We start from the raw sequence: 26,241 nt of genomic DNA on the forward strand, positions 1-26,241 counted from the left end.
GGGTTGAACGTTAAAAAATATGTTAGATTGGAGTTCAATAGAATGGAAAGGTTTTGAGTATGGTACGGTATTATTAAGATAAGATTATTTCACTATACACCCATTAAAAATGTTTTGTTGAGTATATAAATATTAGAATGACCAATCAGGTGCCAGCTGGACAGATATATACACGTGTGCGGAATACCTGTCGAAGATTCATAACTTATTGAATTTAATGAATTTGAAAACGGCTGTGTAGGTGAATGACTCATCCTCTCAAAAAACACTATCACATACACGTAAGACATTCACGCTACAACAGTTCATACCATGGTGTTGGGTATGCGGTGATTTGCATTGAAGATTTGCCGAATTATTAATCTGCATGATGCAATTTAGCGCAAGCCAAACTGCGTTGAATCCGTGCACCCATGGTGGATTATCTACATACATACGTACATAAATTTCCGCTTTGTTCCTCCGTCTTGCTAAGCTGCTACGGTTTTGAACCTTTGAAGAACGTGTTAATTTTTTTTACAAATAATTCAATAAATCAAAATACGTAACTTAAACTTTTTGCACCAATGTGAATGCCTTATGCTATCCGATATTGATCCTTTTTTTCATTATTTTATAATTATGCTTAGAACATCGAAAGAAATCGGAATTTAAAAAAAATGTGAAAACAATTTTTTCATTATATTCATACCCTTTTTGTTCAATTTGTAACTGTTCTTGAGAAATGATTTGACAAATGAACTTCACTTCGTTTGTTTCAAATTAAATAAAATTTTAAATTAAAGATACATATTTGTTTATTTGATTTCAGTATTAAATTAAGAAATAGAAATAAATTTCATGAACCTCAATTCACACTGAGAAATGATTTTCAAAATTGATTAAAACAACACGATATTTTCGTATCACCATTCTGAGAAATATAACAGAATAATAAAAAGAAAATGTTTTAATGTCAATTTTAAGTATATAGCAATTTTAATCAAAATTTTATCTTTAATCTTTGTATTTCGAACGTATAGTTACAAAATGAGAATCATGAAAACAACGTTGTGATTACCTTTCACTGATATGAAAAAGCTCATGAAAAATAAATAATTGTAAAGTTTCTTAAAACTTTCTTCTATTCTTCTATCTATCAACAAGTGAATTATTTTCATTTATAAAATGACATTTATAACAAGAGATTCCTAAATAAGCTCATTAGTCATTCTTTTTTAAACTTTCTGGTATACAAAATACGAAAATTACCATTTATTAACATTTTCTCGCACTGAAAATTATAGATTCACCGTTTGAAGTTGTATGAAACAGTATCGAAAAGAATTGAAATAGTAAATGGGTTAAAGTTAAAAATTCTTCTCCAATTATGAAATCTTTCAAAATATCAGAGATTTAGTTCAATGAGATCAAATCGGAGGCAAAGGAGTAGTGTGCAACATCCTTCTTCCAAAACTTTTTCAAAATCAACGTTTATTTATGAGTTATTAAAGTGTTTGTTAATGGTCGATTTATGAAAATTTGTGAAATCACCGACCTTTTCCCCAACACCCCCAGAAGCGAGTTCTAGGACCGCGCCTGACTCTGTGTATAGATTAATATTATCAGTATTTATATATTCCAATCTAAATTTTTCAATATCTAAGTTTAAATTTTGGATCTGGTTTCCTTGTTTTCTGGTAATCTTTCATCTAATTTGTTGACCAAACAAGGGGAAAATTAAACGAAGGAGAATAGAATGACAAAAGTGCAAAATATAACGAAAAATGGAGTTCACGCCGCGGTGGAATGTGTGGAAAAAATTTAAGATTAAGTCTACTGAAAAAAAAAAACTAATATAAACAAATCATAGATGGAATCAAATTCTGCCATACTAACGACTTAACTTCATTATATTTACCTTTCCCTTGCAATATCTAAGTATCACTGATGTTGGTTCGGCTTCAGTTATTTCGTCGATCTGTGAAGAAAATAAAACAAAAACACATCGTTATTACTTTTAACATAAGAAAAGCAAGTATTTCATTTCATTTAGTAAAAAGTCAACCCAATGCATTGGCTGTATGCATTCCATAGTAAGCTTCTTATCTTAAGTCTAGATGAAATATGCGGAAAAGGTATCGAAAATACAGTTTTTTTCTATCTATTTGTTCAAAGCGGAACAAGAGATTCTTTTCTATGCTCGTTCATTTTCTTAGAATTTATTGCATCTGACCGCTCTGCTGCATGCGCAGTGCACCAGCAAAATAAACAGCATTATGGCTGAATGGACCGTTGCACAAATGAAATTGTCTGTTTAGATACGGAACATAAATGTCGGAAACCAGCAGTGTTCCGGTTCGGTTTGTTTTGATGAACAGAACTGTGCAACGCAATGGTAGCACTTTTTTTACCATCAATCATAAATCTGAACTGAAAACGAGAAAATATTTATCATAAACTTTTTGTTGTTGCATTGTTTGTAATTGAAATAAATTAAAGGTAGAACCCTTGAAGTGGGTCGAATATCTTTAGTTGAAGCGATACATCATCATGGTGGGAAAATAAGTGGGGTGATGCTGTTTCAGAGAATGGTATTTTGCAACTATTTTAATTAAATCAAACTAGCATGAAAAATAGCACTGCTCTCTCACACTGCCGTTTTAGGTTAATTTTGATACAACTTGATTAATCATAAAGCTTTGTGTGTACAAAACATGCTCTGAGATTTTTACTCCCAAATTGATTCCAAATAAATTATTTTCTTTTAAAACTTCTTCATAATTGAGTTCCGACGATGCATTTTATTTTTTTTCATAAGAATTTTTGCGCAACTTTGGCTTCCAAAATTAAAAAAATTCCAGCACAATAACCATAATTGACTTGGAGGATTTTTTGATGCACCACCAAGAAGTTGTGTAATTTGTCTTCTCGTTGTTCTGCTTTCGAGCTTCCGCTCGCCGCCTGGTCGATGATGCTGCAGCCAAAGGTCCAAAAATAAATCATCCAACTGTCCGTCCGTTTACTCGCCGCTCGAGCTTCAGAAAGTAAGTTTTAAAATTCAAACAGGAAGCTGGCGAAAAACCCAGACCGGATCAAACTTTGTCTCGGTCACTTACGATCCGTTAAGCTGAAATTTGAGGGAAGCTGCAGAAGCAAATTGTTGAAAGTTGCATCATATCCATAGAAGAGAGACGAAAACAAGTTTAGTTTTGAATCCATGTAAATATGACTCAAATGTTATCTTTAATCGTTTGAACCTTTGAACAATTTGTATCATTTTGGATTTTGAATGGATCGATCGAATAGTTTTTCAATACAAAATTACGAATGCTTCCCTAGTTCCTGTTCTTAGGATGCGACATGTGCTTGCAAGTTTTCTATAGCAAAAATCACGAAAAACACCGGAGAAATTTAAATATAAATTGATTTTGTCACTCAGAAATGTGGAAGCTCGGAGAAGACGGAGGGAAAGCTGTCTTTGTGGTTAGAGGATTGATATACTTGCGAACTTGTTTTTCTCACAATTCGAACAAGTGATCGACTATGGAATCCGAAATTGATTTTATTGTTCCAAAGTGCTGCGAAAGATAGCAGCAACTGTCCTTTTTTATTGCATCAGGAAAGTCACTTAGCATTGTTTTGTTCTCGCATAGAGACGACGACGACGACGACGACGAAACGACAGTTTAAATGGTGGCTCCAGAGATTTGGAGATCAGGATTGCCAAAAAAGAGACACGATTGATTGAAATTCAATTTCTCATTCCTCCCTACCTCTTGGAGGTAATAAGTATTTGTAACGGAGCAGAATGCGAATCACCTTCAAATGAAATTCTGGTTGCATTCAATCCAATTTTGCAAAGATTGAATGGGTGAATACAGAGAGCACAACCACAACACCACAACAATAACAGCATCACAATCATCCGCAACAACAACCTGGCATATAAACGAGAAAATCAAACACATTTGCGGCTGATTGTTGATGGTGTTGGTGGTTTGTGTAACTTGCAAACTACTCCTATCGGTGAGGTATAGAGGAGTAGCCGTAACAGAGTGACATTTCCGTTCCTGATTCGGTTTTACGGGGATTCCGAGCGCTCCGACAAAGCTCATAAATCATGCCCCTTTCGGTGCTAGCTAGCAACTAGACTAGCAAACACACCACAACAACAGTAGGTAACAGTAGGACCTACTAGCAGAAAGCAGCACCTCAGCCGGTAAACAGGCATTCCATTTCCATGTCCCAGGGACATTGGACCCAGCAAAAGATTGATGAATTTGGTTGGAGCTATAAATTTGACTTGTGTTTATGTTGATGCACCTAAGCGTGCATCTGTGTAAGTCGCAATGCGATTGATTTAAGGTGTCAGTTGATGTTGTTGGAAGAAAATAAAAGATATGCAAAAATTGCAACCCAGAAAAATTAATTGACGATGCAAAATATAAAATTATTAATAGTAGTGTTTGATATGATAAATTTACTGTTGGAACAGCTTTTCTTAGTCAGCAATAAGAAGCAAAATAATTCAAATACATTTTCAAACCTATTTTTTTATTTTTCGAGAAAATATTTACTTTAAGAGACATCCTCATTGGAAAACATTTAACGGTATCACAAAGTCTGTAACAAAACAACCAAATCCTGATAATTTTTGTTCAAATAACCAATTCATACGCGTGCTGAAGCCATCACTTTCGATTTACTCAGGTTTCGCTGAGATATGTATACAATTTCAGGAAATGTTGATAAAATCTGTTCTTCTTCTAATCATTAAAATTTTAACAGAATAGTAGAAGCAAACGAATGAAAAACTCAATTAAAGTTCCTTCGATAGCGCGAAAATAATTGACTGTTTCCATCTTCATCGTTTTGTTAGAGATAGATTCAGTTTTCAACCAATCAAGTTTATTGTGAAACATCAAATTCCTGAATCAAAGCAATCGAAAGATTCCTTTTAATTCAACCACGGTAAATGAAAAGTTCATATACCAGTATTTCGATAGCAACTTACTACCTTCTTCAGTGAATGTGAATGAAAACATTCACTGAAGAAGGTAGTAAGTTGCTATCGAAATACTGGTATATGAACTTTTCATTTACCGTGGTTGAATTAAAAGGAATCTTTCGATTGCTTTGATTCAGTTGAATCATTCAACCAAGTAGGCTCATACCACAACAAAATCAAATTCCTCAAAATTGATAGATTCTTTCAGAGTTTTCAAATAGTTTTTTTCTAATAAAGATATCTAAGGAGTGTATCGAAAAATTAACTATAAACATATTTGGGCCTTCTACTTACCAACGAGTGAACGCGCACAACTTTGCTCATCTGTATGTAGCATCTTGATCTGTCAAGATTGAACCAGTGCATTGTTTACGTTTGAAACATTCGTTTCTCCCAAAATTACGCGAATTAAAAAAGAAGTTAAAATTCGTGTGTTGGACACTTGGATGCGAGAGAAGGGCATCTCAATGAATGAAGTGGCGAAACGTTTCGGCATTCATCTGGCGAGCGTAAAATCCATCATCCACAAGTTCGGGGAACACTTTACGTTCGATGATTTGTCAGGAAAAACCAGAAAACCAGGACCACCTGACCCAAATCTGGACCGTAAGGTAATCAATCTCATCCACCGAAATCGATCGATGTCCATACGGGATTATGCCAAAAAAGCTGGGATTTCGATCGGAATGGTACAGCGGATCAAGAAGCTGAACAACCTGAAGACATACAAGAAGCAGAAAGTGTCCTTCCTGCAACCTCAGATTTCTGGTGAAATATATACGAAATTGCATCAAAACATATGTGCGCCTCAAAGAAAATCAAGGTTGACACAATTTTAAGAATTTTTTTTAATTAAAAAATATTAGTAGGTATTGATGTCAAATAGTCTCAGACTGTTTAGAAATAGATCATTTTCTGTAATCAAAAGCCTGGCCTTAAAGCTTAATAATAACCCGTTTAATTGAGGATTATAACCAAACGATCTCTGAAATCGACAAATGACGATTTGATGAAGCGCAATAACACGTTTAGCAAACGATTATAGAAATAGTGAAATACATTGCCTGAATCGTGAATTCCGAAATAATTGTATTTTGAATATGTAGTTGGGTTATGTAACTGTTAAAAACTGTTAAAACAGTTGTATGGGAGAACTTTTCTGCAAACAGTATGCTAACGAATAAGGTAACGATATTATTAATAGTATGCAACATATAAAACTATAATGGTTATTGTTGCAATTGGAAGTGATAAAACGATTTTATAAAACATGCATCGCATATTTTGCTTACGATAATCAAAACTACGTTACGCTTCAAATAAATCGTAATTTTAAATGATCGGCCATTGCTAGTAGTCTTCATCCTGACGATTTATATCATCTGAAGCTTGTCGAGGCTGATGAAAGTATATAATGAGCATTTTCACTTGTAATGAAGCTCAATTTCTCCGTCTTTGCTGAGGAGAAGCCGGTGGCTAAAGTCTTCTAGAACTTTTCAAGAGCGATTGATCCGGAAAGAATTTTGTCACCCCTTGATTGGATGACGTAATTACAGATTATCTTCGCATTGAGAGACAGGGACGGATAAATAAAACAAGTACTTTATTCGGCATACTTGTAAATTAATTGTCTTATACATTTATTCTTATCGATTCTAAAAAAAAAGTTCATTCACAGTGTGCTTTTATTCGAACCCTAAGAATTGAGCGAATATCGATTTGCGGTTGTTTTAAAATTTGAATGCGGATACAACAAATTTGTTTTTAATTTTCAGATGAATTTAGCTGGGATAATTTATATCGTTTTGAGACCACGTTTTTCTCAATTTTGAGTAATAATCCTTTCAAAACAGGTTATGCTATCCCAAAAAGAGGTAAACAAGTTTAAGCGTGTATACGTTCTTCTCGATTGTCAAATCATCTGTCACTCAGTTTTATCATGCCTACATCCAATGTTCCAATAAAACAGTTTTTCAACTTGGCTTGAACGCTAGTTTTAAAAGCGCACTGAGCGCATTATTAAAACTGGTACCAAAGCTCTAATAAAAACAGGAAAGTATGTGCTTTATTAAATTTTTAGCAATACTTTTGCAACATTATTACAACACTCTTAAGATAGTGTTTAATTCAAGCTTTAGCAAAACTTTCAAGGCTTTTTTAAAACACACGATAAATGAAGCATTTCCTATGTTACAATAAAACCGTTTTAAAATTTGGATACCATCGAAAAGTCTTCATAAAACAATATTAAAACTCAAAAAGCCAATTGGCTTGATCTGTGTTACTTGGGGTGCATTCTCATGGACGATGAAACTTATGTAAAAGAGGATTCCAGTAGGGCTAGGTGGGGTAATTATGAACAAAATTTCTTCATTTGGCACACTCACAGCCACCATATGTTTATTTCTTAAAATAAATTCTGAAAAGCTGCCAACAATGAATGTTTCCGTGCTCTTCATCATTCTGTAGAGCAACTTTTTTGTTTTGGTCGCAACCCACGTCCCTGAGACGACTGTTCATTATTACCCCGTCTGTTCATATTTACCCCCCTGTCTAGGGGGTAATTATGAACACAGATTACGGACTTGGTATAAAATTTTTGAAAAGTAACAGTATTTATATTTACCCATAGTAAGCAGTGTATGGTGATTTTTTACTTAAAAAATTATGTTCATAATTACCCCAAAACCAGTTCAGAACTACCCCGAACGCTGTTCATATTTACCCCGAGACTTGCCTAATATGATTCTAATATGTTCTAATATGTGCTTGTGTTCGTTTTATTAAAAAAACTTGATTTTTAAAACTCAAACTTTGATTCTAAGCCCTAATCAACACCAAAAAAGAGAATTAAAAGTCTCAAAATAGATTTGATAAATCTTTTTTTTATGGATAAACTGATTACATAATATGGCACCAATAACTATTGTTTAATTGTAAAAATTATAAAACAGGTTCATACATTTTGATAAAATTTCAGCTCTGTCGTGTGAGAGTTATCAGTTTCTAGCATTTTGAATATACACTGAACCTCGAAAATACCCAAACTTGAGAACTTTCCCCGCCAACCAGAATGTAACTCCCTCCCTACATGTTTGGCTATTGGTGGCATAGCTCAAAGTTAAGCTCTGAAAGGAAAACTCATCCCCCAAAATCTGATACCGCAATAAAATGGAAATCAAAATATAAAAAAATATCGCCAGGTACAGGAATAAAACCCATACCTGCGATAGCTCTGCGATTACCATCTCAGGATGCTAACCACTCGACCATCGGAGAGTTGTTGAGAGAGGCAACTACATCATTGTATATGCGAGACTTTCTGCGAATGAAGCGGGAATAAAAGTTTTCCCCAAAAAAAAAAAAACAGTTCTCCGCTTTGAACTTACTCCTTAAACCTAAATCTGCCACGATGAGGTAATAGAATCAAATTCGCTTACAACAAAAACCCCCCAAAAAACAGTTCTCCGCTTGAAGGACAAGTTTGGCGTATTTTCAAGCTGTGATTTTTTCACAAACTAGAGCTGTCAATATTGAACTCAGGTTTGGGGGGTGGCAGTTCCAAAGTTTGGGTATTTTAGAGGTTCAGTGTAATTATACTAAAATATTGCCAGAAAAACTGAAATTAAGTTTAAAACATAAAAAGGCGCATTTAGCCCGCACGGTTTGTGGTCAAGATTGCCGAAAATACAGAAAAATCCGTAATTTCACAGAATTTTGAGCAAATTTTCATAACGGAATCTGTGTCAAAGAACAAAGAATTTTGAAAAATTCACATATTTCACAGAATTGTTGTACTTTGGATGGGTTTCCAAAATTATATTTTTTTTATAAAATTAGTATGATAAGATTGGTATTTTTAATTGATTTTACCCAACTCAAATATTAAAAAAACCCAATTTATCATGAATTATCATTGAAACTTATAAAAAACGAGGAAGCCAGTTCAAATCACTATTTTTTTTTTCTAGTTTTCACACTAACACATTTTTTAAGTCGTTTTCACAATGACAACTGAACGGTCGTTTTTGATATAAAGCACTAAATGACGTTTTGAAATTGTGCTTTTCTGTCAAAATAGGCTAGAAAATGTAGGAGTTATTCGACACATCCAGAATGCGCCCCCTGTACTAAATCCCAGATCAGGATCAGAAGCTGGAATCTAGATTCAGGATCAGAATTCAAGAACCAGGTTCAGGATCTGGATCAAAATCTGAAATGAGGATCCAAGATCAGGAGTCAGGACAGAATGCGGAACTAAGATCAAATTCAATCAATCAAATCAAAACCCAGATTCGAATATTCAGAATCTGCGATAGGGATGGTTTAGTATCAAAATCTGAGTTCTGGATAAGGATCCAGGATTGGGATCTACACCAAGGAGCGGAATTCATGTTATAGAAGTTCAGGATTAAAGATCAAGGTCAAGTATCTAGAAGTGTCTAAAATTTGAGAGAATTTGAGTCTGGAACGTGTACCCGAAATGAGAACCAACATCAGGATTCGAGATCAGATCGTGGGATCAGGATTCAAGATCGAGATGAAGTATCGAATATACGGAATTGAGATCTGAAACGGAAACCAGAATCAGAATTTTGATGAAAGACTCATAATCAGGATTGAAACCCATGATTCAAGATCAGGATCAGGCTCGGACTTCGGGATTAGACTCCAGAATAAAAGACTTGATCGGGATCAAGGATAAGGATCAAGTTCCAGAATAAGGATACAGGATCAAAACTAAGTAAAAGATCATATTAATGGTCCAGCATCTGGTATCGGAATCAGTATAAAATCTTGTATCACGATTAGAGTCTGGAATCAAGATCCGATTCATGATTCAGGATCAGAATCAGATCAGAGATTCCAGGATCAGAACCTAAGATAAGAATCCAAAATAGAGGAGACCCTTCTAGCAGGGAAGCAGGATCAAATATTTAGAATCTGGAATCAGCAACAGGATCAGGATCAGAACAGGAACAGAATGAGTATCAATCTTGAGAATGAGAATCATTATCCGAGATCCGAACGTGAGATAAGGATATAAGATTCAGGATCAGAACCCATAATTCAAGATCGAGCATTAAGTATTCAAAATGGGGATTTTTTATTACCTGACAATTTGCACCGGGGGTCATCAGATATTCTCCAAAATTGAAAATTTGGTTCATTTTTAGGACTTAAAAAACACATGTATGTTTTTCAGATTTCTGACTCTTTTATTTTTCGGGTTAGAATCGATTTTTATGTAGATAAAATAAAACCATACTTCAAAGGTACATAACTCTGTTATTCTTCAAATCATATAATAGCACATTAAAACGCATTGAAGTTTTATCAACTTTCCAAATAAAATATATAAAAAAAAAGTAATGGCTTTATGACATGAAAAATTGTAAATAAGCTTTAAATGGTGTCTTGAAGTACCTTCTGCATCACCGAACATAATAAAAAATATCATTTTATAGTTTGAAAAACTATTAATTGAGTTTCGAATAGACTAAATTTGGTTTCTAGTTGTAGATTTTGTATATTTCCTAAAATGTAATCTTAATGTTTTGAAAATCAGTTTTCTCAAAACACCCCTCCGGATAAAATGATAATTTACTGAATCAAATGCTTTGTTTTATGTGAAAGTATAACTTTTTTCCTTTGTTTGGGTATAGTTTAAGTGTTTTTTATGGTCATTTTGTTAAAATTTTTGGATGTTTAAAAAACGGGCATTTTCTATGAGAAAGCCTGTATAGAACAAATGGCCAAAAACCTTATCAAATGATTGAGGTTGAGGAAAAAAGGACAGGAGAATTGCATAAAGGTAAAATTTCATTTGTTTTTGAAGCCAAAAAATTTTGAGAAATGTTTATAATTTTTGCCCCTAAACATATGTAGCAACATTATCCATGTTTTGAGTAGATTTGTTTTTGAAAGATAACGTTGAAAAATTCGATTGATTCCATACAAAAAAAATAAACTAGAAGTCCACAGATCTTGAAAATGTTTTTGCATATGAAAATTTTCAAAATGTGCCGTAAGTGTCAAAATTTCTACCACTTTTTCCCAACACCAGTGAATTTGCTCTTATAGCATAGCCACTAATGTCGTTAGAATATTATGCTATCAATGATCATGATCATCATATTATGCTATCAATGATATTACTTACACTCAGTTAGTATTTTAAAACTTTTAAGTGTTACAAAAAAGCAACCTCTGTCAAAATATTCAAAAATAAATTGAAAAAGTTATCAATGTTCCCCAATTTTACGGTTCTTATCAAATCAGGTAAAAAACAATTGTTTTTTTGTGTGCTTTGTAGAGCAAAACTGACTTAAAATATTTTATTTGGAAAGCTTAGCTTAGCTTAGCTTGATCGACTACTCACATCCACCTCTAAACATTGAACCCGAAATTCTTCATTATATTTTTTAGTAATAAATTAATATTGAACAATTCCGTTGAATTTCCTCAGTATACTTCATAAAAACTGTTTACTGGTAGTACGATTATATTGAATCAAATACATTTCGAATCCCATGATCGCAGGCGTGGCTCAGTTGAACGAATTCCACATCGCCAATGGTTGCTACTCCGTGATTGACCGAGGCTACCAATTTTGTTTAAGGGTCAAAAGATTGGTGTCTGGGACTGACAGCACATTCACAATGCCCAAAACTGATGCTCTCTCTTTAAACATCAATAACGGCGCCGGCCACGTCCTAGCAGTCAATAGATAGAATTGAAAAGAGAGAAACGGATGAAAGAATAAATCATGCTTTAAGACCGAGGTCACCTCTGCGTCCTAGCAAAACAATTTTTGTTGAGAATAGGGGTTAAAGGATATGATCATGGAGACACTTTTGACTGTATTGTGATCTTATGTTATAATTTTCTTCTACTGCTAGCCTCTAAATTCATTAAAATGAATCTGAGCTATGTTATTGAAGTGAAAACTATCCTTATTTTAACCAAATGAAATCTCTAAAGAGACATTTTTCCCTTAAAGCATTGCTCTTTTTTTAAACTTTAATCAAGATAGTAAACTGACTTTCGTTGTAAATTTTTAAGCTCCATTTGAAATTGAAATGAAAATCAATTTAACTATTTTTAATTTTTTTCTCCTTTTGGCAATCACAAGACTTGTTTGACATTGCTAAACTAAGACCAATAGTTAATTATAAATTAATTCATTTAATCAATTTTTGTTCTGCCCTTTCTTAAGTCTAATGAGATAATCCATTTTAAAAAAATTCTCAATCCAAAATTTTAATAGTGCAAATAAAAACTGATTTTTTTTCCATTATTCAGCTGGGGGTAAAAGGGTAAAAAAACCCGAAAATATGACATAACGCTAGCATAAGCTTGCCAGATTGCCCGGTTTTATCCGGGTTTGCCCGGATATTTGATGCAAAATTTCGAGAAAATCCGGTCCGGCCCGGTTGCCTGGATATCGTGAAAAAAGTCCGGATATTGCCCGGATTTTTTTACAATTTTCTCAAAGAAACCCAAAAAAAATCAAAGTTTTTGAGTAAGTTTCAGCAAAATCGATTAACGGTATGGAAATTTTCAACGGTTGTTTCAAATAATTTCGCTGACTTACTTTCATAAACCTTTAAATATTTAAGTTTTCCAAAAAGTTTTTGGAAGTCTGCAATTACATTAATAAAATATTAATTTCATATTTTTTTGCATTTTTTCTTTGCTTTTATGTATAATAACACCTAAGTTTTGCCCGGTTTTTGCCCGGTTTTTGGATTTGAAAAATTGAAATCCATGCCCGGATTTTGCCAGGTTTTTATGAAAAAATGCCCGGAATTGCTAGGCCCGGGTGGGAGTGAAAAAAAATCTGGCAACCTTACGCTAGCAATAGATATACAAGTGAAAGATACGGCCTTGATCAGGATTATTAAAGTTTATTTATCGTGGAGCGATAATAACTGATAATAAAAGTGGACAGAAAATCATGGATTTCGATGTCTTGTAATTTGATATCCCTGAATCCTAAAACGACCGAAGCTACTTTTGTTGATACAAGTGGAGGGTTTTCAATTGAATAGGCTTGTTAATGATTTTTGAATGGACTTAGATTCCAATCCCTAAATGTCTCCGAAGACTGGAGAGCAAGCCTAACTTTTTACCTTATTTTGGAGGAATTTTTAACTATAGGTACAATCGATGGTGAACAAGACAGTAAAATAAAGTTAACCATAAATCTCTTTTAAGTGCAATACTTTTCACAATAAAAAAAAATGCCTAAAATATATCGACGAGCTTATCGATGTTTTACGACGAAGTGTTGAAGAGCTTTCGCAAATTACACATAAGCCAGCACCACTTGTTTTTCAAAATTGAAATTGGTTTCGATTTTCGAAAGCTCGCCTCTTCGCGGTAACAGTCTGAACCGATAGCTTCTGATTAATGTTTTGTATAAACAAAAAAATTGTACTTAGCTGCCAGATTTAATCCGTCCATCCTCGTATCAAACACGACTTCGTTGCAGTTCAAAGTTGATAGTCGGTTGAAGGGCGTCCCAAGATCAACTTTTTGAAAAAGGTTCAAAATTCTTCTCAAATATTCAATACACAATATTCTTCTCCAAAAAATAAAAAAAAACCAAGCAGAAAAATCGCGACGTCAGAAAAATCACATTCGTTCCCGAGCACGGCTTGCTGCGACTCCGACTTAAAATGTTTTATTTGGGAAGCTGATAAACTTCAATGCATTTTGATGTGCTATTTTATGATTTCTGTTAAAAAAACACAGAGCAATGAAACATAAAAATATGTTTTTTTATTTACAAAAAAATCTAACCGAATCTAACTCAAAATATAAAACTTCATATAAAAAATCTGAAAAAATAAATGAGTTTTGAGTTGTGAAAATTAACCAAACTTATCAATTTTGGGGCAGATATGAAAACCCCGGCGCGAACCCGTCAGCTAATAAAAAATCCCCATATCAGAGATCTAGTTCAAGATTGGAAACCAGGAACCATATCCAGGATCAGGATTAGAATCCGAAATCAGAACAATGGATTCAATATCAGAGTTCAGTACCAGAACCAGAATCGGGATTCACAAACAGGATCCAGCATCAGAATTTAGAAACGGAATTCAAGACCGGGAAGAGACCCGACCAAATTTGGTCCAGGATCAGAATCCGGGGTAAGAATAAAGGATCCGCAATCAGGGTCAGATCCCAGGAGAGAAATCCGGATAATCGTTGAGATTAGAATCAAGCTCCGGGGAGGATATTGATCTAGTCACGGCTCAGAAGAAGGTTTTGGATTTTAAACCAGATCAGAAATCAGAATCAGGGTCAGGATTTGGTTCCTGTAAAAATGCTGCCCAAAGGTAAAATAAACAAAATACGGCGGTCAAATCGCGTGCAAAATTATGTATGGACCGCTCCACGACTAAAGAGTCGTATTTCGTTTATTTTTCCGGTGGGCAGGTTTCTAGCCAGAAAATTTTCAATTGACGGTTCTTGCCTGGAACTTCCGGGTATAAACGAAAAAAAAAATAATGGAAAATCATACATCAGTCTAGCACTTAAGGTGGCTGATGATCTGAAACGATTTGAAAAATTAAAACCGATAAACTTCTTCATTGGAAGTTATCTGAAAAAATCGCTTGACATAAAACAAATTTGCACATGAAAAAATAACATCACTAGGCAGCTTTACTAAAAAAAAATAATGCTTTTCCATTCATGCTGTAAAAAGTTTTTCACTAAACAAAGTTTAGAATTTTTTCCGAGTTCACTCATAAATGCAGAATGGAGAAATTAACGTAAATAACCTGTAACCTGTAGAAAAATATCACATCACTCTTTTCACATCACATCAATTCTTCGTAAGCGTCAATGTTACCTAAAACTTATTAGTTTATAAGTTCAAAATGGATGTATCAATCAAAATTTCGGCCAAATATGCTTAATACAGAATTCCATTTTATATTTCAAAAGTGAAGAATAATTCCTTGTTTTTCTAAGAACTCAACTTTTTTTCCAAGAAAGGAAAAGTTGTTTCCAAAAAATTATTACCGAGTTATGTTCAACTCAACTTTTGGTGCCCAATGTACAGCAACACTGTTGACATTCTCTGAACCTACCTAGAAAATGAAGTGCAATGACGTCCACCTTAAACATCATAGCAAAATTTTGCTAATGACAAACTTGCTTCGTCCTTTTTGGGCTAGGTTTTTTTTTGTTAACTATCTCATTTTTGTTGTTTTTATTGCTTCTTCTCACAGCCTTAGTCTACCTGCTGCAGTTGCTAAAGTCGGAAAACTTTACCCTCCATAGCTCGTTTTTCCGTTGGTTTTTGCTACCTTCATCCCCGATCTAAATCCCTCCTGCTCCAGTTATAATAATCCCCTTGATGACATTTTGCTCAGAGGGTGAACTTTTGCAGATGCGACTTTGTGAAACGTGAGATAGTTGAGCTGGTTCAACTTTAATTTGGTAATTTGGCAGTTTTAATTATTTTCTAGGTCTTTGAGAAAAGTTTTTTTTTTTGAAAATTTAGTTTCTTTTGTGAAACTTTGTGTGAAACTTTTATCCAACTACTTTCTTGGCATAAATAAAGCATGAGCATCTATCATTTGAGGGTGGGGGATTGAATTAGAAAACAATAATCGCACCAGAGCACTATCTAGCCTTCCAAGGTGCATCCGGAACTTCTTTGATTAATATTCAGCTCGTTGCCAGATTCTTTCCACAAAATTTCAACTCTGCGAGTCCATACTTCATGAGTGAAGAAAACTTAGAAATTCCTAATGTTGATTTTCAAACAATGAGCGATTTTATGGTCGACGACTTGGAATTTGAGTTTAGTAGGGTAAGTCATTTCGTTTAACGCTTTTCGAACTAACTTGTTGAAAATCAATTCTCAAAGTCTACACGAGACTTAAATCTTTTTTGTTATGATGCGAACATTTATGTGGCATTTATTCCTTGAAAACTGTAAAATCTTATCATTATTCCAAAATGTACTGCTACCCACTCTACTCTCTTTACTTTTTTTCCCCGGAAAACTTTTATTGTAACTCGAGCTTCTGACTCCCAAGAAAGGAAAAGTTGTTTCCAAAAAATTATTACCGAATTATGTTCAACAGAAAGCTGTTACCGGCATCAGGGTCTGACGTTTGAATGGCTGAAACATTACTCATGTGTGAGCGAGAGTTATCTGACAGAGCAAAAATCCCACAGCGTCACTTGCAAGGATTGAGCAACTTTCGTCGGGCTGTTATTCTGAAAAGAAGTCTCAAAATGGTAGAGAATCATTTTGTTTGTGATTTCTATATGCTGGCAGCGCATATCATTTTCTTGCTACATGTTCCTTCGTTTTTTTTTGTTTTTGTTGTTTTTGCTGCTGCTGCTGATGCTGTTTGTCTACATTTAGGAACAGTTGGTTACAAGAACCGAAAAACCTGTCGAGGTTGACGGCTGGATCTGCATTTCTTCCAGGAAAAATCAACTCAAAATGTTCCAAAAGGTTTGAGTTTATCCAAAAGAAACACCTCACAATTCTAGACCCCAAGCCAGGGATTCCAACTGTTAACGAAATAGAGCCCATAATAACGACCTTTTGAAAACGTACTCCCATCGCTTCAGCCCATCGCAGTGTATGGAAATTTGATATGGTGTTATGGAAATGTCTATCATGGCTACAACATTGCGCTTTTACCGACACACGTTGGGGAGCAATTCGCAATTTTGAGCTGTATTAGAACTAACACTTTGGCGATAACATTATTCCATTTTGAAAACACGATAAATGTTGTTGATCAAACCTGGCGGTTTTGGAAAGAATGCTTTTTTTTAATAACTAGACAGAGGAAGGGTGAAGAAATGTGCTTGTTTCAAGCTTTGAGTCTATGGTGCTACGAATATCATTTCTTGAAATGAAATATTTCAAGAAGCAACCCATTTTTTTTTAATTTCGGAGAAAATCGTATCTTTTTGAGAAAACTAAATAAGTGAAAAGTTTAGAAGCATTAGGTAAGAACACTATATATTGAACACCATCTTTGGGATTCAACACATTTGTGGCCAATAAATAATAACGAAAGGTTTTTCTGATAAAATTTTGATAGCGTAGCTTAAACTTATTTCTCTGCTTCAAATCTTTATTTTTTTTCGTGGAAATATGTTTTGAAATTATTATTTAAGCCTTTTTATTCAAAATTACTTTTGTCCCAATGATTAAACACAATGATTTAAATATTGAACAGGCAATGTTCTAATTATTGAACACGTAAACATTGAATATCATTGCATATATTCAGGGGTATTTCGATTGATAGTATGCCTTGCAGGGGCGATTTTGGATGAGCTAGCAACCAAGAAACAGTTTGTTTACATTTCCAAACACCAACCGATGTTTGTTCAATAAGGCCGGAACAAATTTCAAATCCTTCTTTTGTCACTCGGAGTTGAAACATCGCAAGGGGGGGGGACAATATAAAATAATGCGTAAAACAAATAAATTGGAATAAATTGCACGAAAACTTGTATGTAATCACATTGCATACTATATCATTGCACAAAACCTATACATCTAGTAATTTTTTACCGAAAAATTCAATAAAATCAAGAATACAAAAGGTAAAATAACTCCCATCATCCAAAATTTGTTTTTTGGTCTTGTAATCTTTCAGATATTTGATATTTTTTTCGAAATTTACATAAAATACTTCAACCTTTTTTTATTTCCCCCCTCAGGGTTTTTGGAAATTTCGAAGGGGGGGGGGGGGGGGGGGAGACAAAAGAAGAAATTGATATTTATTCCAGCCTAACTGGTACATGCATTTCTTTACGAAACGAGTACTGCAAGATTGAACGTTCAATAATTGAAACATTGGCATTTTCTGTGATCCAATGATTGAACACTTTAATTTGTTAAATTTTAAGAAAATAAGGATAATATAGGCTGCCACTCTTCCAGAAATCATTCAAAAAGGTTTAATTTAAAGCAATCATATCATTATCTTAGACGTTTATTTGTCTTTTATCCAATTTTTCCCCCAATCAAAAATAGGCTGTTTTCTTCATCTAGTCGAAAAACCAAGCCAAAATTTGAACACATATTCAAGTTTCGGGGATTGTGGCTTTAAGAGTCCGAGATTCTTGATAAACATTTGAACATAGGTAGAAAATGCTTCAACAGTGGCACAACGAATTTTGATTCATTTTTCTACTGTATATGATTTTTTTAATCGGTAAATGTTTTACTAGTGTTCAATATCTGGTACCTGTTCAATAACTAGTGCTTCTACCTATTAGATATAAACTATTCAACGCTTAGTTTTGTTATAGACAAAACTTTCTAAAATCAGGAAACTCGAGGACATTACACAAGCAACCAAAAGTCTCGTTAAAAAGGTCGAACACAGCTTAATCAGCATAATCAATGTGCTGAAGTTCCTTTTATTTTGAAACATTGAAGTTCCATTAAAGATTTGAACGGCCTTCTATTCAGCCCACAAGTAAACGTTTAATCAGCAAAAACAAAAAAATAATTCTCCTCTCCTCTCTTATTTTGGTCATCACCAGCCCATGTGGTGCTGCCGGTTTCTCGGCATCCATCTTTGTTCCTACCACCCCCTCTCTCAATTGATCATACTTAATTGCTTTGCTTTTAATTTTGTTCGATACATGCCGGCACGCACGCCATTTCAGCTACACAATTATTTGATTTGCTTACTCAAGCAATCAACCTAATGGAAAAAATTAGTCCTGGCACCAGATTTGAACCCCATCCTCCGAGATGATAGCCGAACACGCTGCCACGACGCCACGCCAAGATGTTGCCTTACCAGCAGCTAAAATTCGAAGTGGTTATAAGCTTCCTAGAATACCCGCAAGGGCAACCAGCGGCCAGCAGCAAAGACGCATGTTGATTATTATACATAACGAAACGGCATATAAATCAATCATCCGTTAAAATAATATCGGTTTATAAAAATGAAATTCCATGTTTATAACTGTTAAGCATAAAATTTTACAAATTCTTGATTTAAACTTGATATTTATTCAATGAATTGCTTCAACTGTTTTTCAATGTGTGATAAATTCGTGGTAAGTAAATACAGATGGACAAAATTTTATAAAGTCAAAGTATTTACTCTTTTCAAAACAATCATTTGCGAGTTAGCTTTAAGTTGTTCTGAGTTGAAGTTTCAAAATAAATTATACATTTCAACAATTTCCAAGCTCCAAAAAATGATTTATTAATTATTATATGCCCTTTTGTGATATTCGTTCACATTTCATATTCATGAAATGGCGGACATGTCTCAAAAAAGGCTACTTGAGGAACTATCTGGAACTTCGATTCCATAGAAGGCTATTTGAGATCCAATTTGCAACTTTTATTCTGAATGATGCGAGGCTATTTGAGGAACTTCTTGGAACTTGAAGTTCATAGAAGGCTTTTTAGGAACTCCATAGAACTTGAATTCACAGAAGGCTATTGGAGACCTAATTTGTAACATTTATACTGTGTGGATGCGATTGACATGCCACAAAATAGGGTAATTGAGAAACTTCTTGGAACTTGAAGTTCACAGAAGGCTATTTGAGACCTAATTTGTAACATTTATACTGTGTGGGTGCGATTGACATGTCACAAAAAAGGCTATTTGAAGAACTTTTTGGAACTTCAAATCCATAGAAGGCTATTTGAGGAACCTTTTGTAACGTTCATGCTCATATTCGAGAAAATTTGGTACCAATTCCCTTTGAAACCTTTATTCAGCGAAATTCGAACTTTGGAGGAACGAGTTTAAGTAGATATGAGACTTTTGGTTGCTTGGGTAATTTGAAAGTAGCAATTTTTTTTCTAGAAAACAAGTAAAACAAGATAAACTATTTTAACTGCTATAATTTGGAATATTCCAAATTCCATGCAAGCTTGAGGTTTCCCGAGCTAAAAGATAATCTATTTCCTCAATCTTGTTGTATTTTAACCCAATTTTTGAAGAAGCTATTAAAATGCACTATTCAGACACTACGGACTTTAAACTTAAATCACAAAACAAAATTACTAATTTATTGAGAAAATAATGCCAGAAAAATGCCATACTCGCATAACAACAGAAGAAGACTCGAAAAAGCTTGAAGATGTCCTTCCTCTGTTTCTTTTGGTTTTCAGAGACTTCCATGCTTCAGAAATTCATTTGGGAACATAATTCATTATTGAAAAGTACACTCAGTCTCAGGAACCAAGATCAGATTAATTTAAATAATCAAAAATAATGGAATTAATGAATAAATAAAAATCTTCACGAAAAACGTCTCAAAGAAAATATTTACAAAGAAAAGAACTAGGAAGTTTATTGCTAGACTAAATAAAAACGTTGATCGCTAGGCATAAAAAGTAAATAGATTAGCACTGGAATGTAAAACGTGAAAAACAGGAGAAAGTTAAATCTCTGAGGAAAATAAAAAAGACTTTTGACTTCAAAATTACAGTTGAAACTTTGCTATTTTACTGCATTTTACTTCAGACTCTTGAATCCAAAATTAAAAATTTCAAGTTTGGTTCACAATAAAAATAAGAATGGAAATTTAAATGGAAAATTCTTGAATAAATCATGATTTATGGGATTTGATTAATCATCTTCAATTGGAATTCAGATGAATGATAATTTTAATTATTGTTTTAGTCGGAATTCGATTCTAGATGCTATTATTTTATAGTTAGAAACTTTAAATTTCATATTTGGTTGGAAATTTCTCGGTCAGGATTTTGAATTTATAGGGTGATAGCCGCCCCTGGTTTTGCTGCATTTTATACGACATGTTTACACGTATATTTGCACGTATATTTGTGTTGCAAATTCGAAATACCTACCAAATGGTTGTCTGGGCAGTTTTACTCGCGTAGCTAATTTGCAAATAACCGTCGCACCTTGATCCAGGACGATATAAAAAAAAATAATTCCCAAGAATGCCTCCAAAATGCCCTTGAAGAAGTTATTGGCAAAACGAATTCAATAAGTATATTTTACGGATTTAAATTTCCATTCCTGAATGTATGCAGTCTCTTATGGTTTTCCGTAAATCGTTTTTGCACAGAAACAAAAAGATGTAAAATTAAATTCGCATAAATCAAAAATTATTGCAATACATAGGTATTTTTATGTGTTTGATTTTGCCAAACACCCCGTCCCCCCTATGGCGATTTTTCCGAATCTTATTTTCAGTTCATGAAATAAAATTACCACAGAAGTGAAAGTTACTGGGTCCAGAAAAGTGTTTTGAAATAGATGTTAACAAGTTCATCAGAAAATTTTCTCTCCTTGGAGCGTAGTTAACTCAATATCAGATAAGCTTGTCGGATTGCCCGGATATTCAATACAAAATTTGGGTCCAGCCCGGTAGCTCTGATTTCATAGATAAAAGCCCGAATTTTTTTTTTAAATATGTATTTATTTGTATCAATTCATCATTACATTTTTATATCACATTCACATTATTACATTAAATTAGTTGTTCAGCTCAATAATGAACTGTTCAGAGCCCTATAGTTAACTAGATAATAAAAATTTTATTATAAGATTTAAACCTGCTGAGCGCAATCAAGTATTTAATGTAGGAGAACATCCTGTAATGGCAAAAATATTTTAAACTTAAAACTAAACACTATCCTAAAATAAAACTAATTATAAAGAGAACGAATCTCTGCGATGGAAGACTGCATCGATTTGCTTCTGAAGTTGGAAATGATTTTGTTGGCCGTCTCTTCGATCGATTCAATGCCCGCAATCCGATGAAGATCTTCGGTGCTGTGCCAAGGTGGAAGCCGCAAAATCATTTTCAGAACCTTGTTCTGAATCCTCTGGATGGCTTTTTTCCTCGTCGCGCAGCAGCTAGACCAAATCGGAACTGCATACATTATCGCGGGTCGAAACACCTGTTTGTAGATTAGCATCTTATTTCGCAGACACAACCTGGATTTCCTGTTGATAAGAGAATAAAGAGATTTAGAGTATTTATTACATTTTGATTGAATATCTTCAATGTGATTTTTAAAAGTAAGATTCCGATCAAGTGTGAGTCCCAAGTACTTCACGTGATCAGACCATTCTAATGAAACCCCATTAAAAGTTATGGAATGATTTTCATTAGGTTTTAAAAATTGAGCTCTTGGCTTATGGGGAAATAAAATAAGTTGAGTTTTGGAAGCGTTAGGAGAAATTTTCCACATTTTCAAGTAATTCAAAAAGGAATTCAAATTTTGTTGCAGTCTACTGCGTACCACCCGTAAATTTCGACCTTTGGCTGAAAGCAAAGTATCATCAGCAAATAATCTTCTACTTTTTCCTTCTGGTACATCAGGAAGATCAGAAGTAAAAATATTGTATAAAATTGGCCCAAGTATACTGCCCTGAGGGACACCAGCTCTAATGGGAGTCCTTTCAGAGCATGAATTTTGATAGCTTACTTGTAAGGTTCGGCTAGTCAAATAATTTTGAATAATTTTAGTGAGATATACAGGAAAATCAAATCGAGCTAATTTAGCTACTAAACCTTTGTGCCAAACACTGTCAAAAGCTTTTTCAATATCTAGAAGAGCAACACCAGTTGAACAACCTTCAGATTTGCTAGCGTTAATCATATTAGTTACACTCAAAAGTTGATGTGTAGTAGAATGTCCTTGACGAAAACCAAATTGTTCATTAGGGAAAATAAAATTCTGATTAATGTGAATCATCATTCTATTCAAAATAACTCTCTCAAATAGTTTACTTAAAGAAGGGAGCAAACTAATTGGTCGATAACTTGAAGGCTCTGAAGCACTTTTTCCAGGATTCAAAATTGGAGTTACTTTGGCATTTTTCCATTTATTGGGAAAATAAGCCAATGAAAACATTTATTGAAGATTTTAACTAAACAATTAAAAGTGCTTTCAGGCAACTTTTTAATAAGAATATAGAAAATCCCATCTTCCCCCGGAGCTTTAATTTTTTTTTAAATTTTTTGAAAATCAATTTAAGTTCATTAATATTTGTCTCACAGGAACTTTCAAATACATTTTGCTTAGAAAAAATATCATCAAATTCAAGGGAAATTTGAGCATCAATTGGACTAACAACGTTTAAATTAAAATCATGAGCAGACTCAAACTGTTGGGCTAATTTTTGAGCTTTTTCTGCGTTAGTTAAAAGAATCCCCATCTTTCAAAGTAGGAATTGGCTTCTGGGGCTTTTTCAGAATTTTAGTTAATTTCCAAAACGGTTTTGAGTAGGGTTTTATGTCCTCTACTGCTTTTGCAAAATTTTCATTACGGATGAAATTTAAACGACGTTTGATCTCTTTTTGAAGATCGCAATAAATATATTTCAAATAAGGATCCCTAGTACGTTGATATTGGCGTCGACGAATGTTTTTCAGTCGTTTCAAAAACTGAAGATCATCATCAATTAAAGGTTGATTAAATTTATGTTTAACTTTGGGTATTGAAGCGGCTTTAGCATTGACTTTTGAAGTTGTCAAATTTTCTACAGCCAAATCAATATCTTCAATTGAATTCAGTGGAACGTTTACATCAAAATTACGTTCAATAAAATTCCTATATCGCTCCCAGTCAGCTTTTTGAAAGTTAAAAGTTGATTTTAAAGGGTTTTCAATGGGACTTTGGGATAAAGAAAAAGTTACTGGAAGGTGGTCCGAATCGAGGTCCGCATGAGTTAATAATTGACAACAATGCTCACCTAAATCCGTTAGAACCAAATCAATTGTGGAAGGATTTCTAATCGAAGAGAAACAAGTATACCCATTAGGATATTCAACAGTGTAATAACCTGCAGAGCAGTCATTGAATAAAATATTCCCATTTGAATTTGATGAAATATTATTCCAAGATCGGTGTTTTGCATTAAAGTCACCAATAATAAAAAATTTAGATTTATTTCTGGTGAGTTTTTGTAAATCTCCCTTCAAAAAATTTTTCTGTTCACCGCTACATTGAAAAGGCAAATATGCGGCAATAATTATAATTTTCCCCATAGACGTTTGTTATTTAATTCCAATTGTTTCTAAGACTTTTGTATTGAAAGAAGGAAGAAGTCTAAATTTGAGACGACTATTGATGACAATAGCTACACCCCCACCTTGTCGATCAAGTCGATCATTTCGCAAAATTTTAAAGAAAGCATTGCTTTTCAAGTTATTGTCTGGCTTTAAAAAAGTTTCAGTGATGGCAGCAATATGTATGTTTTGAGTTTTCAAAAATAAAAAGAACTCGTCTTGGTTAGCCAGCAAAGATCTAGCGTTCCAATTCATCTATATATATAAAAATGAATGTTTGTCTGTCTGTCTGTTCCCTATAGACTCGGAAACTACTGAACCGATCATCGTCAAAATTGGCATCTGAGGGTTTTTGAGGCCGGGGATGGTTTCTGTAATAGTCAAAGCTCCATCCGACTTAAAAGAGGGATAGCTACCATACAAAATTTGTAGTTTTTCGAAACAAATTAAAGTCATGACATCCATTTTCCGAGATTTTTTCACCCTTTGGGCGGTTTGTTTTTCGTCTCTATGGTCGAGGCGTCGCGTGCCAACGTCGTAAAAGGATAGTAACCCAGGCATAGCATACTGATCAGTGGGAATATTTTGGCGCGTATTTCTCAACCAAGAATGCAAGGGGTGGCGATATGAAGCCTTGATGTGATTTTTTTTCTACTTGATTCCTAGCTCATTTGTACGTCGTCGCAAGTGGATAGTAACTAAAGCATACTGTTCATTGATCGCTGGAAAAATTTAACAATCAGGCGCCTGTTTCTCAACCAAATACCTAGGTTTCTTAGCACGTGGGGGCAATATGCAACCTAGATGTGTTTTTTTCTTGCTTAATTGCACGTGGTAATAAATGACGCCTAGATGTGACACGGATTGGTATTTTATCTATCGAATCATAACCAATTGAAAGATTCGCGAAAATTCTTCCATATTTAGTTCGTGTTAATGTAGGTAGCATTCGACTTTTCATTCAAGGAACATTAGAACATGTTCAAACGTTCAACTTTTTCTGTTAAAAAAAATAAAAAATTATGTTTTCTTCTAGAAATTGTTACTTCGGCCCAAAAACACAACTGAAACGAATTTAGAAATGAAACTGGGAGCTTTTTATTTTAAATATATCTGAACAAACCATCGTCCTTTTTATTACATACCAATTCAAGTACGTACTTAACATGAAAAGTGTTTTTGTGTTACATGGCTGCATAAAAGAGATTTTTGATCCCCTTCGTTTTTGAAAAGCGAGACTTTAGAACTGATATTTAACTGGACGCAAAATTTTTATGAGAAATTTTCAGTATACCCTTAAAGTGTTAAAAACAGTATTCCCTACTGTCAACTTACATGGTGGGGCAAGGGCAAACGTCGAACTTTTAAGAAATTCATCTTCAAAATGATTCAATATGTTGGGAAGACCAGAAGGAGTATTCTTACTGCAGAAATACTGCAGATTTATCAGTGAAACTTGATAGACCAAAAAACAGGAATACGTATTAAATCCATTTTAAAGCCATTACTCTGACGCATCTGTAAATAAGCTTTGCATTGACACTTGCCCAAATATACGGGACAAATGTAAACTTAAAAGTTTGTTTTTGCCAGCCTTTTTGAATATTTGACTTTCTGCAACTGATATTTTTTTGAATATTTATATTTTTTCGCGTCAGAGACGAACCAGCCAAAGGCTGAAAGTCTCTCATATTTTTTGCCGTATTAAATTTATTAAAAAAAAAATTTGCACTGTATTTAATACATAACTAAATTAAAATATTTTTCATTACCATGATAAGTGCTGTTTTGGAAAACTTCAAGCTATAATGTCTCATGTCCACGAGTTTGAAATATGGCGAAACATTTTTTTAACTTAATTTTGGCGCGAAAATGATAGATATTCAAACTGTTTCTTATGCGAGGATGGTGAAAAAAACTGTTTGAAAATGGCTATTAAAAATCCTTTCCATCGTTTTTTTTTTTTAATTTCTATAGCTTATTTTTTCAACTCCAAAAAATACCCCAAATGCTCTCTAAAATCTAAATTTGAATAAATTTTTACAAATCACACTTATTTTCGGAAGGTGTAGCGAAGCACAACGGGTCAGCTAGTAATATATAAACATCTATTTGGATCCATGAGGGAATCGTAAAGTCATAATAATTTTGTTAGCATAATTAAAAGAAGTTTGGAAAGCTTCAAACATTGAATTTGCTTTCAACATGAGTTGCAT

At 33.8% G+C, this 26,241-nt stretch overlaps 1 protein-coding gene across 3 annotated transcripts in view; it reads right to left on the minus strand.

Annotated features, from left to right (window-relative positions):
• LOC129748081 (uncharacterized) overlaps positions 1 to 26,241 on the minus strand; it is a 205,799-nt gene that overhangs the window by 131,156 nt on the left and 48,402 nt on the right. For all 3 annotated transcript variants that reach the window (XM_055742557.1, XM_055742556.1, XM_055742555.1), the window contains exon 3: positions 1,901 to 1,960. In XM_055742557.1, coding sequence (XP_055598532.1) covers positions 1,901 to 1,960 — 60 coding nt within the window. The remainder of the gene's footprint in view (positions 1 to 1,900; positions 1,961 to 26,241) is intronic.

The sequence above is a fragment of the Uranotaenia lowii genome, chromosome 2, assembly GCF_029784155.1.
Source record: "Uranotaenia lowii strain MFRU-FL chromosome 2, ASM2978415v1, whole genome shotgun sequence".
Taxonomy (NCBI): Eukaryota; Metazoa; Arthropoda; class Insecta; order Diptera; family Culicidae; genus Uranotaenia; species Uranotaenia lowii.